This window comes from Mastigoproctus giganteus, chromosome 10, assembly GCF_048544385.1.
Source record: "Mastigoproctus giganteus isolate SK-2022 chromosome 10, ASM4854438v1, whole genome shotgun sequence".
Lineage (NCBI taxonomy): Eukaryota > Metazoa > Arthropoda > Arachnida > Uropygi > Thelyphonidae > Mastigoproctus > Mastigoproctus giganteus.
The window spans coordinates 195890522-195908855 of NC_143584.1; the positions used below are offsets into that span (position 1 = coordinate 195890522).

At 39.1% G+C, this 18334-nt stretch overlaps 1 protein-coding gene across 1 annotated transcript in view; it reads right to left on the reverse strand.

Moving 5' to 3' along the window:
- The window catches only part of LOC150079715 (uncharacterized), a 42800-nt gene that overhangs the window by 5251 nt on the left and 19215 nt on the right, over positions 1–18334 (reverse strand). The window contains exon 5 of the mRNA XM_090383182.1: positions 9410–9417. Within this exon, the coding sequence (XP_090239308.1) occupies positions 9410–9417 (8 nt within the window). The remainder of the gene's footprint in view (positions 1–9409; positions 9418–18334) is intronic.

Consider the following 18334-nt stretch of genomic DNA (forward strand, 5'->3'; position numbering starts at 1 on the left):
CGTTAACAGTCCACGAGGATTGTATTTCACAGAAGTCCCTCTCCGGGATGGATAGGAAATAAAATACACTGGTCCTACATTGGACATAGCTTGAGAAGGACTGGGACTCTATTTGATTTTTTGAGTTGGAGGGCTGGTTGGCGAATTGAAACCAGGAAATCGAAGGCCTGTTGCACGTTGGCTTCATCAACATCAGCCATTTTTAATCCACTGGAGGACGAAGGCCTCTCCAGCAACTTTCCAGTTCCTTCTGTTTTGAGCACTCGCCATCCATTTACTACCCACAAATCCATGAATTTCAACTATATATCTCCGCCTTTGTCTTCAGGTTTTCGTCTAACTCCACTTGGGTACCATTCTGTTATTTCCTTAGTCCATCTGTCATCATGTCTTCGAGCTATGTGTCCTGTCCAAGACCATTTTAGTTCTTTAGTTTTGATAACAATGTCCTTTACTTGAGTTTGCTGCCTAATCCATGTGTTTCTCTTCTTATCTAACAGTCTGATTCCCAATATAATTCGTTCGTTCCATTGTTCGCTATTTAGTTCTCAGCTTCTCTTCCATTCTTTTGGTGAGTGCCCAAGTTTCACTTCCATAAGTCATGGTGGGGAGCATACATTGGTTCATTATTTTACGTTTCAGACAAACTCGGATATTGCTCTTCAGTATGTGACTATATTTCCTGAATGCTATCCATCCAAAATTTATTCTTCTCTTGACTTCCAGCCATTTATCATTATTACAGCTAATAACTTGTCCTAGATAAGTATATGACTCCACCTTTTCAATTACTCCTCCTTCAATCATTATTTCTCTTTCTTTGCCATACTTGTTCTCATTACTTTTGTTTTAGCCATATTCAACTTTAGTCCAAAATCCTTACTAACGGTGCATAACAGATTAAGATTTTCCTCTAATTCTTTGGAGTAGATGAATCCTTTTTGCGATATGCAAGACAAGACTGAGTTTTAGAAGGGTTGCAATCAACTAAATTGTCCTGGGCACTCTGCCGAAGCTCAAACTTGTTCTTAAGTTACAGAATATACTGCTTTTCCTCCTCCTCTGTTATCTCAAAGAACTTTGTATTATTTACTCGAGACAGTTTCTACCTTTCCTTTCCTGCATCTATATCAAATGTACTGTAAGGACCTGTCCTTACAACTGTTATTTAATAATGGGTATTGATATTGAAAAAAAAAATAAGGAATATTAATACAGACAACCATTTGAATTATATCAGGTCAAAATTAATAACAGAATTTGTATAGGATAGTTCAGATAAGTCACAGGATTAATTGTGCTCGTTTCGCCTATTACCTTCAAGCAAGAGGAAGATTAATGTAGCAACGGGGGAGAAAGCGTTTCTAACACGCGATACAATAGTAAACACTGATGGAGCCGACTGTAGTTAAGGAGCACAGATCAGAGTCGAATTTCGCCCCTAAAGAACAATGAGCCGAAACAAAAACAATTAAGATAGAGATGGAGCTCAATAATGGAAGTACTCATGAAATTCAAGTGCACACTTTAAAATTTCATGGGGGCAATTAACGACAGGTGTAGCCAAGACAAATACAGGGTGTAGTTGGGCAAACACAAAGAACATCTAGAAACTTCCAAATTTTCGATCTTCTTTCTATAAAGTAAGTTCCAGAAATTGCTGGAAACCGGAAGCCCTCTCTAAAAAGAATGGAAGACACGCCCACGGAAGAGTAAAGGAGACGAATAGGAATTACAGGGGAAGAGATGTACAGGTCAGCGATTGGTCAGAGTGAAAGCGTAGGAAATTTTGAAATTCAGAGGAAAGAGAAATAAAAGTTTTTAGAGAGAGTCTTTGGAAGTGCGTGGAGGAAGACAGAGTCGTTGTTGAGTTTTGGGGAGATGGTTTAGTAATGGGAAGGAAATTTTCCTTGTAAGAAATTTTGTTAGTCTAAAGTTGGGGAAAAATGTGTCCATGTGGAAGAAAGAAGATACAGAGTGGCCAATGAATACAACAACAGTGTGAGAAGCTGATGAAATTCAAAGTGAAGGAAGGAGAGCGCCCAAGGAGAATTCTAGAGAATGACGAAAGAAAGGATCCTTATTCAACTCAACAGAGTAGTGCCTACGGGAGAGCGAACCTCAGGTAGATTAATGTATTCCAAGGTTAAGCAACCATCCGCTTTCTAGTCTACGCCATTATGCTGATGGTTATGGCAGCCCTGAATAGAAAGCCCAGAATAGAAAATATCAATTACGGTAAGATCTGCTGGTTGTACGACTCTCCACGGAAACCTTGTAAGATCAGACGAATCAGTTTCTAAATTTCGAATCTCTCATTTAGAATTATATGCGGCTTTTCGACTGTTAAAAATCTTCACTCTGTTTTAAATATTTTGTTATTGAATTCTTCAAAATTATTTGTTTACTAGTGATTCATTGCTTTTGATGTTCTTTCCATTAACAGGGTTCACTTTGGATGTTTCTATTCATATGCTTCCTTGAAAATAAAAGAAAAAAAGGAAAACAATCATATAAATGTCATAGTCAATAAAGCAATATACACTCTCTGGCCAAAAGAATTGAAACATGTTTGAATATCTAGGGAGAACCAGCATTTTTCTGAATTGCGAGCTGTAAACTTTGTGGCATGGATTTCAATAAGCCTTTAAGGGCGTCTGCGTGATTTTGACCAGACGTTCCTCAGGATATTTGTCAGCTGTTGTAGTGTAATTGGCAGAGAATTGCGAAGCCAAACAGGCCTGTCCAACACATCCCAGGCATTGTCGATTGGAACGAGACATGCATTATGTTGCGGTTCGGATACATTGTGAAAATATTTGAAATGTCTCTCGAACCATTTAATTTCAAATTGTGTATGTTTATTAGATGCAATGTTGTTTGAAAGAATCTGTAGCAATGGGGTAACATCGAGAGACTGCAGGGAGAACCTGGTCACATAACCTTCTACAGAATGACTGTTCCCGGTTCTTAGGAATAGAATATATCTCAATATTATAATACCATCTCCATCCGCTTGACTGGTGCAGATAATAAACTCTAGATGCTTGGCTTCATGATATTTACGCCATGCTCTCACACTGCTACTGTTGAAAAAAGTCCAAATGAACAATCAGTAGATCCATGATCATATTCTACGACTCCTCAGCCGAGTCTTGGCATTGCGGCAAGCAATATCGTTTGATTTTTTAAAGAAAGAAGTTGTTTTTGTTTCAGCACACATCAATAGAAAATGGGCGTGTTTATTTGATTAATTTGAATATTTCAGCAGTTTTCTGCACTTCTCCTTCTATTCTGAAACACAATTGGCTAAAATTATCTGTGGTCGCTTTCTCACACCAGCGAATTTCTGTGTGGTGATTGTATACTTTTGAGTCATCTCAAAACACGAGGTATTTCTTTTGTTTTCTGAATTGTGACTCCTGCCAAACGTGCCCCAAGAACAACAGCTTTTTGAAAATTGGAGAGGTCACCTGACCTGCCCATGCCTGGATCGACTATACACCCTCAGGAAAGCGTATAGGATTTAGCTGATTGCAAGGAACTTTTCTACGTACCAAATTATATTCTGAGAACTTAGTTTTAATTTTCTACTGATTCCATTTGCAAAAAGTTTCTAATTATTTGGCCAATGAGTGAAAAATATTCGCTATTCCTTTTTTAATGCATATAATATATTACATTTTGTATATTAAAAATATTTTTTGTTTAAATTTGTTTATCTCATCCTATAACAAGATGCAGAAACTTACAATAATAAACTACTTTTAACTGTCATCACGTAAACTGAACTTAGTTTATGTCATCACTTAAACTCTTTCGTTATCCGGAGTTATATACGGCCATTTACCAGCTTTTGTATCTACTGGGATTGTCAAAATTTTTTAATGTATAGAAGAAGTGTTGCCGATGAGCTCAGACTGAGCTACGTTGACCTGGAAGATCCTTTAAACCAAGAGTTCTCAAATGGGGTTCCGCGAGAGGTCGTGATTGAACAAAAAATAAAGATCGCTTTTGAACACGTCGCAGGTTGCTAGCGCTCTCAGTGACTGAGCATATAAATATGCACACCGGGCTTCAAACAGACAATTGCAAAAGTGAGCATGTAAGATGTAACGTTCAATAGAATTAACTGACTTCCAACGTGGAATGATAGTAGGATGCCATAGAAATAAACGCGCAGTCACTCTGGAGAACCCTAGGTCATCGGGTGTGACGTCACATGAAAATAAGATAGTACTGTTTGAACTCCAAGATTATCTAGGACGCCTGGGACTTAAACTGAAACCCTAGAAAGCAGATCAATTGACCTTCACAAAAGGGAGGACTAATAATGAATGGGACTAACAATAAATGGGACCGCATTAAAAACCTTCACTCCCACACGGAGATCAGGTTGAAGTATTATGACAGGCTTAATTTCAAAGACGAATTCAATATGGTCAGGCTAAAAATGCTTCCAGCGCTCAAGGCAATCCGGCAGGAGTTGGTAGGTCGTAGGCCTCGAGGGTTCCTTTTGGAATACGTCTGAAGGAATTTGACACCCATACCGCTCTACTGTTTGGTACTCTGGTCAGGATCCTCCTCTACTCAACTGAAAAGATATCTTGGGGTTGAATATTGGCTTCTGAGATGCCTAAACTGAGATGCGCTACCCTTTTACCATATCTTGGAGCGTGCTCTATGCAAACCTTGGCGAGAAACCCTTGGAAACTATCATCAAAGAGAAGAACCTGCATGCCTTGGAACAAATTCTATGCTACCAAAAGAATTCGCCTGATATCTGGGAAGTGGCGAAAAACCGTCGAACTTCAAAACGAACCCGATGCAGTTAACACTTTGTTCACAATCTTCCCTGCGAAACATGCAATACCTTAAATCAGTGTTTACAGCGAATATGTTCGGAATGTATAGCTCCCTGAAAAGTGATGTCTCACTGTTCTGCAGCTCAGAGTGCTATAGATCGGACACTTTGAAAGATGTCTAAAAAGAGGAAAAATAATCGTAATGTGCAAGGAATTCCCTGCCATTGTTTATTTTATTTATTTATTTTTGGCTTGTATTTTCAATCTGTATTGATTTCTTGTAATTCCAATCAATGAATTCAACTCGAATTTGCATAATGTACATCTTTCTAGCCGATCCAGGCTGTTCTGTGGGTTCCGGATGTGAAGGTAAAATAATAATAATATGCAAATGCTGAGGAATGGGATTAAGGCCTGGTAAACCCTGAAAATTTAACAGAACGGAAGAAGAGAATTCTTCAAAGAACTGTGCGCGCAAATCGTAATTTCCCATTGCCAAATCCCACAAACCCACTGTGAGAATATTTAGATTAATATCAGAAATAGTAAAATTCGAAGGACACTCCATGATATGGATTACAATGGTCGTGTAGCTGTTCACAAGCGATAGATCACCTCAACAAATAGTAGACATCGATTAGTAGAGACGGTGTAAGGTGCGAGAATTCTGGACTGTAGAGCAGTGGAAACGTCCTATGGACAGACGAGTCGAGTTTCGCACTCTGCCAATCTGATAGCCGTTCCTAGGTGTGGGGAATTCCAGTGGAATAGTGCCTTCCTGATTGTATCCGCCCAACAATGATGTGTGGTGGATACAATATCATGGTATGGCTTGGCCCATTAGTCGTTATCAATAAAACCATGAATGATATGGAACACCAGGGCATCTGGACAATTATGCACTTCCAACATTATGACAATATTTCGGGGAAGAACCATAACTTGTATCAGCAAGGCATCGCGCCATGCCATACTGCTCAGGTCATAACAGATTTGTTTGGGGACATGGGCGTGGAAAGGTTGGATTGGCTAGCCCAGAATACTGATATGAACCCTATTGAGCCTCTTTGGGATGTACTGGGTAGTCGGCTATCTGCACGTCGAGATCGTCCAAAGAACAAGGCCGAATTGGTGGCTGCGTTAAAGGCCGAGTGGAGGAACATATCACCTGACATTTATAAAATGCTAGTTGAGAGTATGCCGCGAGGCCTGAAGCCCCTCATAAAAGCAAAAGATTTTTAGCACAACGTATCCAATGACACAATAAAAGCTCTTTTTTTTTTGTCTAAAGGCAAGTGTCCCGATATTAATGGTGGGACAGTGTATATATATTTATGCGTCGTATATCATGGACATATGTTTTTGTAAGGGGCGGCTCCTAGAACATGAGTCATCTCGGCTTTCTATCTCTGTGAAGAACAGTACCACGGTAAGAGGCCCAGAAAAGTGAGTATTATAGGTTTCTGTGTATTATATGTGTTCTGTTGTTATGTTCTGGCCCTTGGCTACCCAGAAGCATCAATCACCTGGACAGATGATTCTTAGTACTCGTGCACACCACGAGTACGAAGAAAGAAGGTGGGCCAGTCCCAATGCAGCACGTACTGTCGCGATACGAGACTCTCACCCACTTGATATTGCCAAAAGGTGGGCCAGATTTCTCTGTGGGCCCACTCCAGAGAGAGAAAAAAAAAAAAATAAATAATAAATAAATATATAAAAATCCCCGTGGTGAAAAAAATATAGACCAATAAAATTAAAATTAAGTAAATAGGGGTTAAGGACTTGGCGGTATTTTGATTTAACTATTATTGTGCATTGTGAGAAGTAACTTCTGAACAGCCAGTAAAGGTTGTTTGGGTATTCTGCTGTGTGAAGACGTCCGTCTTTACGATGAAAGTTACTTATCAATGGGTTTTATATCGGCTGGTAATCAAAGTTGTCCTATTTATTGGGCGTCGTCTGTGGTAAATGATTTACAAAAGCAGAAATGGTTCCAGTGAAATTGAAAAGACGCTTAATAACAAATCATAGCCATTTGACAACCAAAGGTGCTAATTCGTTTAAAGGCACCTCCGTAGCCAGGTGGGAAGGAGCAGCAGTGCGTTGCACACGCTTCTTGTTTAGACCGTAGTTCGAGCCCGTCACCACTAAATACGGAGGATGCGGAAAGGTCAGGTAATGACCACCGCATATCCCGGAGCAATATGGCCTTAGTTGCTAATGCTCCTAAAGACCAAATAACAAACAAACAAACAATTCGTTTAAACGGCTATTGGAATCTCAAAACAAACAGAAAAAAGCTTTTGTTAAAAATGTCACGTTCAGTGAAACGGTTGAGGAACCAAAGTTATTTAGTAGAAGAACTTATTACCCAGAAAAGGAAGTCACACAGTTCGTGAGAACCTAAGAATGCCAGGATGTAAAATGATAGTGAGTGAAATGCTATGACAAGATGCAGTACGAGAATTTGAAAAGGTTCCACTCTAAACAGAACGATAATTCGACGTATGGATGATATATCACATGATGCTGAAGAGGTTTTGTGTAATGAACTGAAAAAAATAGCTTCTGTATCCAGGTTGATGAAACAACAGGTTTAACCTGTAAACGTCATTCTGTAGCATTTGTAAGATTTGTAAATGATGTTGAAATTGAAGAAAACGTTTTCTGCTGCAAAGAAATGCCCGAAAGAAGCAAAGACCAAGAGTTATTTAATGTTTTCTCTTCATATCTGGAAACAAAAGGTCTGTCTTGGAGAAACTGCATTGGCATCTGAACTATTGGTGCCCCATCAGTGGTTGGCTACGAGTTTCGCCTCTCTTGTAAAAAAAGAAATGCTGACTTTGTCACAAAACACTGCTTTCTTCATATGGAGGTGCTAGTGTCAAAAAATCTTGGAGAAATAATGAAAATAAGTTCTGAATGATGCTACAAAAATGGTTAACTTTATTAAACAAAAAGCAGTTCACTCGAGAATGTTTAAAAAACGGTGCGAGAACCAGAACAAAGAGAACATTAATCTCCAGCTACAAACAGAAATCCGGTGGCTTAGCAGAGGAAGAGTTCTCCACAGGGTGTTTCAGCTGAAAAGTGAACTGCGGGCAGTGGCGAATTTCCGCACAGGCGCACGAGGCGCGCGCCTGGGGCCTCTTAAATAGAGGGGCCTCAAATCTCAGGTCTCAAAAAAAAAAATAAAATTGTTTCATTTTTAAATTTTACACTCGTCATTATTACCGTTACTGAATAAAATTATAATTTAAGATGAGAAGTTAGTAAACTCTTATGCGGATATCCCTACATATTATATGAAATATCTATGCGAACTAAGTGAATCTGAAGTAGAATACGTATTATCATTAATGCTTAGTTGTGCCATTTTTTCATTTAAACAGTAGTTAAAATATGTATGAAAGAATTGAGCAACCAAACTGATTAAAACCGCAACGACAAATCAAGAGCGCGTTCGATAGTAAAAACGTGTGCGTAGAATGCACACTGTAGTGGTGCCGAAAATATTTAGAGGGGCGCCTCAAAATTGAATTGCGCCTGGGGCCTCTCAAGTGCTAAATCACTGATTGCAGGCGTACTTTCAAGAAAATAGTAGGCCACATTTTGCTAAGTGATTGAAGATGAAGAATGGCTGAAAAAACTAGCCTAATTAGCAGACATTTTTCATCACATGAACCAGCTATACAAGTCTCTGCATGGCCCAGGAAAAAATGTTTTGACTTCAAGTAACAAGATTCTTGGATTTACAAGGAAAATGAATCTTTGGAAAATCATTTTGTTTCCACTGCTTGCTGCTTGAGCTTGAGAGTGAGAAAGGATATCAGCAAGTCTCGAGCCTTATTAAAAAACACCCGGAAAAACTGTAGAAAAAAAATAACAGTATTTTCCCTCCCTTTCAACACAAGCGAGCGATCCTTTCTCTGAATCTTGCTCACACTGAGAATTTTAAAGAATCTCGTGAACCGCAGTCTGATTGTACACTAAATCTCATCTTAAGTTTTACTGATCATCCACTAGACAAGTTCTGGATTTCTTTGAAAGGTGAGTATCCGCCATTTGTCGGAATTCAATGAATTTTGTTGCAGTTTTCAACTTCTTACATGTGTGAGCAAGCTTTTTCTTGTATTGTAAAGGTCAAGGACAGAAATTGCCTCATTTCAATTGAAGTTGTATAAAAACATTAGGAGAATCCTGTTGTCCAGACTTTTCCAGACATGTTGGATTGACGACTTGTGTGATCGAGACCCGTTAATATTCGTAAAATCGGACAAATGCTAAATTGTTGTGATTTTCTCTTGTAGAAAATCCCTGTACTCGTTTTGATTTTAACCTAATAAAAATAAAGTATTGCAATACCAGGGTACCTGCCCACCCGAAGAGGAGCCAACGAGTTTTGAAACGATGCCGTCTGGGTGGTGGTATCCGCTGAGAATAAATAAGTGTTATTTATTCGAGATAGTTCAATACCAATGCAACTTGTCGAGAAGGCCTTCACAATATGAGATATAACCAAAATGATGCCAATTTAATTAATTAATTTAACTACTTTGGTATAAAAGCTATGTTAAAATGATGCATTTGCAGTAACCTACATGTTAGCCTAATAAAAATAATAAATAAGATATTAAGAAATATTATGTTTTAAGTCTGGATTTCTTTTACCTTAGATATTTTTCGGAATAACTGCAACCATATAAGACGTAATCAAAATAGAAGGAAATTATTTCAAAGATCTGCTTAAAAGATGGAAGAACCCTGCAACAAGACAAAGGAATAAAAACAAGCTTAACCCTTAAGGAAGGGGGATGCCGGAAACTTTGCTCTAGAGACTAAACATAGGTTTCACCACTTCAAGCCTCCAATAAGCAAAGTGGTGGTATTTCACCGGTTGATGAAAGTCATCTACCACCTATAAATTATACTGTCTTCAAAGAGGGAAGCGAACACGTGTCGAAGTCTGTATATATAACCCCAGTACGTTCCATCGACGTATTTCAAACATGTATGGGGGGGGGGGTTGAGTAAGTAGGCAGAAGGAAGAGAAGCAGGATAGAAAGAAAATTTCCGCTCACTCGTATAGTATTTCACTAAGAGTTTGGGAATTTGAAAACCTGGGGATTTAGAACAGTTTAAAGATCATGTAGAGGAAAGAAAATGATCGTTTCCACTCGGAAAGCCGGTTGCGTTAATAACTGTTCACGTTAGTAGAGATCCTGGACATTCTCAGGACCATTCAGTTAGAAAATAATTATAAAAAATAAATTCGACTTCGTCATTACAATTTACTTGTACTCATGAACTCACTATTTCATTCCAGTAACTGTAAAATTCTTACCTTTCATATCCATCGAGAGCAATTTGGAATCCATACATAAAAGTCAAATCAGAAAAGTGTTCCATCAATAAATTCACTGATTAATCGCAAGAAATGCCATTGCAAAGGCAGCAGAAGGGAACGAAATCAGTTGTGAAGTGCACTCTTTCGTGAGAAACTGAACCGCTTTGTCTCGTTGCCTGTAAACAAACACTACTTCTCCCACTGTGTCCTTTTCCAGCACTGGTGGACCTTGGCATTGGTGGGTGTCACGTGACTTGTTTATTCCCTCCTCCTCGAGGTAATGTCAACTATTTTGAAGGCGGAATGGACGTGCCCAGCAATGACATCAGACAGGGAGAAAGGGGAAAGTTGAAGTTTCTTCCAATAAAGGGAATTCTGCAAATTACAGCATATATTTTGCGCTGATCAAACAGGAGTCACCATTTTAATTAATATACACATTCGTTTGGCCATTCTCGCGGCTGCAAGGGAAGGGGAGGTTAATCTCCTTAAGGTAAACAATTCGGTAAAAATATTCGGTAGCATAGTGATATCGTCACCGTTCTCTCCACACCAGGTGGAAACTGCACAGTTTCGAATCCTATATCGATGAGATTCGAACCTCTGCAAAATTGCGCACAAAATTCTCATTGTGCGATGAGAATTGTGGTCATTTTCCACTCCCTTGCTGAGTTAGTCGGTCTCAGTCGAAAAAACAAAGTTTTTTCTCAGGAACGCGGGGTTTTTCGCCCAGCAAATTGTCCAGAGAACACACGGAATTTACAGACCCAATACAAATGAGTAGACGAAATAACTTTCCGAGAACCTCTGATAAAATTTAGTTTTTCTTTTTTTTTTTTTTTTGTTAAAACAAAAAAAAATCTGAACGAGGTAAATGTTGCCTTAATTTTGAACACTCAATCGCGGACGCCCCTGGATTTCAAGAGTGATTTTCAGGTAGAAAATCATCAAGAGCAGGGTCGTGCAATAGGCGATGGTTTCCGGGGCTGAGGGTTAAATTTCAGAATAGAGGATTATCGCGAGTTACGAATTATATTCAAAATTATCGGGTAGAAACAGGAATAGAGGTTTGCCTGAGGGCCCATTCATACGTTCAAACGGCTCTGATCAAGAGGGAAACATTTATTGGGGAAAGTGGAGGGTGCGATGAAATTACTATTAATTGCCTCTCTTCAAATTGGCTATCACAACAAACGTCAAACGAAAAACGGAAAGATTGATATGATTACTCTGACATAAACAAAAGTGAAAGAGGCAAACCATAATTGGGCCGTGAAAAAAATAAATAAATAAATAAAATACCCCTTCCCATTTCACTCATTACCATTTCATACATTACGTACAAAAATACGACATATAGATAAAAAATATATTTTCTGTTTATACTCCGGGACGACCAAACGGTCAGAGGAGTTCACAAGGTAGACAGAATACAAGAAACAGCACCGTATTCAGCAGTCACGGGCTGGAACCCCGGTCATGTTTGTTCCAGCAATCAACCTCCCGCTGGATACACGAAAATTTCCGCACATCTGTTATGCAAATATGTTTCTTCATTTGAATTCATGTCTTCTCATGTGCGTAATCTCAGCAAGAGGAAAGATCCCATAAGCAATGAGCATACTAAAACCATTCAAATTCTTATACCCCTCAATCACATTGCCTCGCAGGTGCCTAATCATGACACACCGCAATTCGCACAACTGAAGCCTTCCTTCTGATAAGCACTCATTTCTTCTCCTCACCAATCTCGTTGTGTTCTCTGTTCTCGATACTGAGGCTCTGTATCCTTCCTAAACCAAGGGTCCAGATCTGTATGTAGTAGTCACGGTGTAGCCAAAGTGTTGCCACACACAAAGAATTAATTACCCCCTTATCTCTGCTAGCAAAATTCCTATACAAGACCTCATGAGCGGCTCTGGCAGTCTGTCTGCACTGTTCAGAAAATTTAATATCTGTCTGAACAATTTAATTACCCCAGGTCTTTTTCATTCTTCACTACCATGAGTGTACTACCGCACATTTGGTACTTTACCCTGGGGTTACTGCTTCCCACATGCAGTACTTCGCATTTCTCAAAGTTACTTTTCAGTTGCCACTTCTCAGTCCGTCTACCCGACCTTTCTAGATCCAGTTGCTGTACCGTACTGCCACTACTATCATTAACAACCTTTTCAAACTGTGTATCATTGGTAAACTTGGACATTAACGCTGATATACCTCCATCAAAACGGCCTCCGTAGCCGAGTGGTCAGCAGCGGGAGGACAGTAGCACACGCTCTTTGAGTAGACCTGGGTTCAAGCCCCTGACTGCTGAATACGATCGATCTGCAAACCCGCACTGGACCAGGGTGGCAGATTATGGTCCATTTCCCTCAACATGAATTGTTGAGGAGGCTTCCATCCTGCACTGGGTTGATAATGGCTGCATTTTACCTCCATCAATATCAGTGACCAATATTGAAAACAACAATGGGATCTACTCCGATTCCTGGGGAACTTGTCTGCTGTTAATCTCATTACTTCTTCTGACGTCACATTTAGATCTAAATCTTGAAGAGTATTTCTTACTTGGTACGAAAAGACTAGCAGTTTTCAAGATTAATTCCTTCAATGCTTCCCATTTAGAATTTACTGTTGGTAACATCATCAGTTGGTCCCACCGTATAGCATTTAAAAAGTGACTGAGACTACCATTGTCACCTTTACGAAAGTATAAAACCTTTCCATTTCCTCCTCGTGGATGGTAATTATATCTTCAATTAAATAGCATATCATTACACTGTGATCACTTCCACCTAGTGGCTCCTTTATCTACAGATTCTTAAAGCATGGATAATCAATGCTGATTATCAGATCAAGAGGGTTACTCCCTCTGGTTTCTTCTGGAATATGCTGCTGTAGAGAACAGTCATCCAATAAATCCAAAATAGAGTTGCTAGTGTGCGAGTGAACAAACCACAAATTTTAGTCAATATGTGGAAAGTTAAATTACACATTACCACATATTTTGATTTACTGGCCCACTCGACATCTCTGTACAGTAGTTCGTTGTAATCATCAGAGTCGTTAGGCTCTGAAGATTAACACACTGTTATTTTTAATTTTGCTTCCCCAGTGCTAATGTCATACCAAACTCACTCTACATTGCACTTGCCACCCATGTCAACTGGATGAATTGCTTTAGTTGTTTGTTAGCTAACAGCATAACCCTACTTTCCTTCTCTCCTATCTGTCAAGAGCGCTCCAAGATTAAGCCTTTTGTAAGGAATGATGAGGGAAATACTGTGAATGTTTTTTTTTTTTTTTTTTTTTAACGAACCTGTGGATGTCAGTGACGGGTATTGAAATTCTGATGTTAAGGGTTCCCCTGAGATATTGAAAGAAAGTATTAAAGCAAGGTAATAAGCTAAAGACTGAAGGGGACGAATTTGAGAGGTTAAGCAACATGACCTTCCTTCTGTTGACCAATGCTGTGTTGATTGGGCTATGGCTGTTTCTGGCAGGGCCTTGGAATGTGACTTGGATGTCGACAGATCTGCTTCCTCAAGAAGAAGAAACCCTGATAATTATGTTATGACAAGAAGGGGTAGACGGGTTTATCGTGACGGAGCAGATAATTCTGTGGGCACTCCTACTTCGGTTAAGAGTAAATCTCCTGTTTTCAGAAGGAGAGAAAGGAGGAGCAATAAATATAAGAAAACACTGACTAATGTATTAAATGAGGCAGATGTATTTAAGGATAATGATAAAGTCAACAGGAATATCGAAATGGACTTAAACATTGACAGTAAACATACGAATCCAGTTGACAATTTTAATAATTCTCTCAACATTGACAGAATTAGATTTAGTGGAAAACGAACTGGATCATGCACCACATTTAATAGATTCACAGTTGTCTGATAGAGATGGACCGAATAACTAAAATAAGCATTTAACCATATCCATAATGAAACAATCCATGTTCTCTAAACATGTTCGAGAAGAAAGTTAGAAAAATTTTTATTTGCTAAAGAACATGGTATCAACAACTAACACTGAAATATTAGTTATATGGGATTATCTGGAAAGTTTGTCTTTGAAATTGAGAATAGATGTTTCGAGTGGTCACTAACTGAACACATAGCAATAATTACAGGTTTGATGTTTACTGGCAAGCTAAACAGCGAGGTTTTTAAATATGAAAATTGGACGGATAACATAACTAATTATGACAGCTATGCAAAGCAGAATAATGGGCTTGAAAATAATGTGAGTTCTAATAATGTGCTTCTGATGAAGCCTGAGCATGATTCTAAACTTAATTCTATCATGGATATACAAAAGGCGGTCTATAACTTCATCGAAAATTCGCTCGAAAAGGTACGAATTAGGAGAATGCAAAGACTATCTGACAAGGGCATTGCGACTGAGTCTGAGTCTAACAAGGAGCTTGAAGATATTACGAAAAATGACCTCATAAAGAAATTGAGATTGAATATCACCAAGCCTAAGAAATGTGGTTTAAAAATAATATTGTATGATGTAATCAAGGACATAAATAAAGAAGATCAACTTAATGAGTTATACGAAAGAAACCTAATACATATGAGTCTATGCAGAGTCTATACATATGCAGAGATAATATCAGTGATCAGGTGAAAATACTTTCTTATGATGAAAACAATAACGGAATTAACTGGATCTTGGAAATATCCCGAAAAGTTGAAAAGTTCCTTGATAAAGGAACAAGATTCTTTATTGGATTGATGTCATGCAGGTTTAAGGAATTAATGGTGAGTGTAACATAGATGTAACATTAGCCAATAGTACGGCCTTCAATTTCCTATCTAATTGGCAAGTTAAACTTGATTGAATTAACAGCGATCACTTTCAACTTAGGCTCTGCTATAAGCAGATTTATTGAGCTTCATTCGTTACAACTTCGAAGATTTGTTTTAAGCACACTGACTGGGGTAAGTTGTCTGCGCGGTAGCACAGTGGTTTCGTCACCCTCCTCCCCACCCAGGGTGTGAAAGGCCTGAGTTCGAATCCTGTCGATGAGGCGAGGAACTTTAATGGGCTTTTTTTCCCTCCGTGGCTGAGTTAGTCGGTCTGAGGCGTAGATAGCAAGGTTTTTCTCCCCAGTAATTGGGGTTTTTTCGTCCAGCAAAACATGCAAATCGACCATAGAACATACGCAATTTACAGACACAAATACGGGTTAATGTATTTAATTACGGGTAACCCTAAAATAATAATTTAATTTTTTTTTTTTTTTTTGACTGAAATAAGCATTTGTTTGAAAGATTTGTTAGGACAAATTTGGTGAAATGTCGTTAGCTGATTTGGATATCATTAATGCATTTGATTAGTTTCAATTATTACAACAGAAGTTATTTGATGCCTCGAGGGAGTCAATGAAAATAAAGCAAAGTAAATAAAGCAAAGTAAACGTGCTCTGGTGCAATGGTGGTCTTCTGATCCCCGGAGAGAGGTCGACAGGGCTCATAAGAAGTTCCAACGTCAGAAATTGTTGGATAATAAAGAATCTACTGTTAGGTTTACAACTGAGTATGAATTGATCAAATGAAAATATACCTGTTTGATATGATAGCTAAATGGAATTTGATGCATTGAAAAAAGTAGTGCAAGCAGCTCGGTAATGAGGATCGAGGTATTGCTTATAAGTTGTTTGCACAAATTAAGGTCATCTGGGAATGTGATAAGTTCTATGCGTTGTGGAGACTCTGAAAGCGTAGATTGGGTCGGCAGTGTAAATGTCATACTTGGTCACCTTGTCAGTGGATCTCATCAGTATATGGATGAAGTGGAGCATTTTGACAGTACTGATCGGTTAGTTTGTGGTTGTGTTAGCGATATTCAAGAGGAACCATTTTCAATGAAAGATCTTAATTCAGCTGTAAACAAAATTCGTAATAGCAGGTGTACTGGTATGGACCTCTTTGAAGTGGAAGTTATTAAACGTTTCTTCAAAATATTTCCTGAGCATCTTCTTCTTATTTTCAACAAATTCCTGCTTGAAGAAATTTTCCCTCGCCTTGGAAGGATGCTCTTCTTAAGATCATTTATTGTATATATCTCATAATTTGACTATCTTCACAACGAGATACCACTTATTGCAGTACCTCGAATAAGTAACATTTCACAAATGGAAAAGTCTTGTTACATATTCTCCACCAACCAGGGTGGTCGACTATATTAGGCAGCACTGAGAATTAATTAGAGCATGCAGTTTATCTAGTTGTTTAATATTTTCACGTGCCAGAGATTTCTTTCCCCATTGCTGAAAACAGGTATCAATGTGAAGGAAAATTTCAGTCCACGTACATCGGTCTCTTGAAGTATATTTTCAAAGTTAATGTACCAGGTTTGTAGCAAATTCTTTATTATTATATTAGAGGGCCTATTCTCAGTCGAATTGCTAATATACAAGGTGTCTCAAAAATATTGGTACAAACGTTTAGGGGAGGTAGGTAACATCTAAAGGAATGTGAATCGCATAGGAACACATAACCGGAAACGTCACGGGAAAGTAGTAGCAGAGGCACAAGAAGCAGAAATGACACAAGACAGTAATTAGTGGAAAACATTTATATTGAAATAATATTAACAATGGAGAACGAGATGGATGCATTTCATGATGTTACAACAGATGCTCGAAGGTTCCACCATGAGATGCGATGCATGCGTGACACCGAAGCAGCATGGATTGGCGGACACAGTCGAACACACCTGGAGTTTCTTTGACAGTAACAGCAGCGCAGAAGAGTCTCGCCACGAGATCCATTTCCGTCTCCACAGGCGATTCACACACGATTGATTTGAGGGCTCCCGCAGAAAGAAATCAAGGCTCCATAAATCAGGTGAGCGTGGGGGCCAGGCAACGGGTCCACCATGGCCAATCTATCGACGCCCAAAACGCCTGTTCAAATGGTCACGAACACACCATCCATAATGGGCAAGCGCCCTGTCATGTTGAAACAAAATGTCGCATCTCACATTTGCTGGAACATCGTCAAGTAACTCTGGTAGAACTTGTTCAAGAAAGATCCGATATTTAGCGGAGTTCATGCAGGATGGTAACAGGTATGGGCTGACTAAGCAGTCACCGACCATACCTGCTCACATTTATTGCAAAGCGATGTTGTGCTGCATCGGGGCGCCCACCATGTAGGCCCTCTGCTAATCCATACCTTAGATGCATGTCTGCAAGTTCACAGTTCGTATATCGATGCATGCCCTTCGTGCGGCGACTACTGCTTGAATGACTAACCCAGAAATTTTCCCTCTCGCTGTCTGATGAATAGCGCCGTCTACCGACTTACGGTGACGTTTCCGGTAATGTGTTCCTATGCGATTCACATTCCTTTAGATGTTACCTACCTCCCCTAAACGTTTGTATCAATATTTTTGAGACACTCTGTAGAATGCTGCCTATTCAGGTTTAAAGAACAACTGTTCAATGGGAGGGCTGGAAAACTTTGAAATTTAATCGAAGAGTAGCATTTTCCCTCTAAGGTGAAGTGCGGTTAATTTATCTATACATGGTCTCTGGACAGGGGATTTTCTAAATACAGGTAGTGCAGTTTTCCGGGCACAGTGTTGGATTGTACGACGGGTGATAATTTAATTCGTGGACTGTTGCAGGATTTTGTTTCCGTGTCCGCTTTCCATAATTGTCACTGGAGGTGTTCCCCATGATCGCTACTAAACACACACTCTGTGTGCGGATGTCAATACTTGTCGAGCTACTGTTTTGTGAAGAGTTATTTTAGTTGTGTGACACTGACGATTATTTTGAAGCAAGTATCATGTGGGATATACAAATTGAACTTGATACGTGATTCCATATCGTGTCAGACGGTGTTTAAATGCATTGGAAACAGTTAAAAAAGATGAATGAAGCGTATGGTAATGAGTGTTTTGGTAGGACATCCATATTCCGGTGTGACCGAAATTTCCGATGTGCAGTGATTTTCCCATCAAGACAATGCGGGACACCATACAGTTAATATTGTGCAGGCAGTGATCACTGCCATAGGCACTGCAGTTTTGTCGCATCCCTCTCATTCATCGGAGTTGATCGAAGTCACGAGAAATCACGTTGTGTCATTTCTTCTTGTTTCCACGTCTGGAGAAAGTTCTGAAAGTCAAGCGTTTTGTATATTCAAAA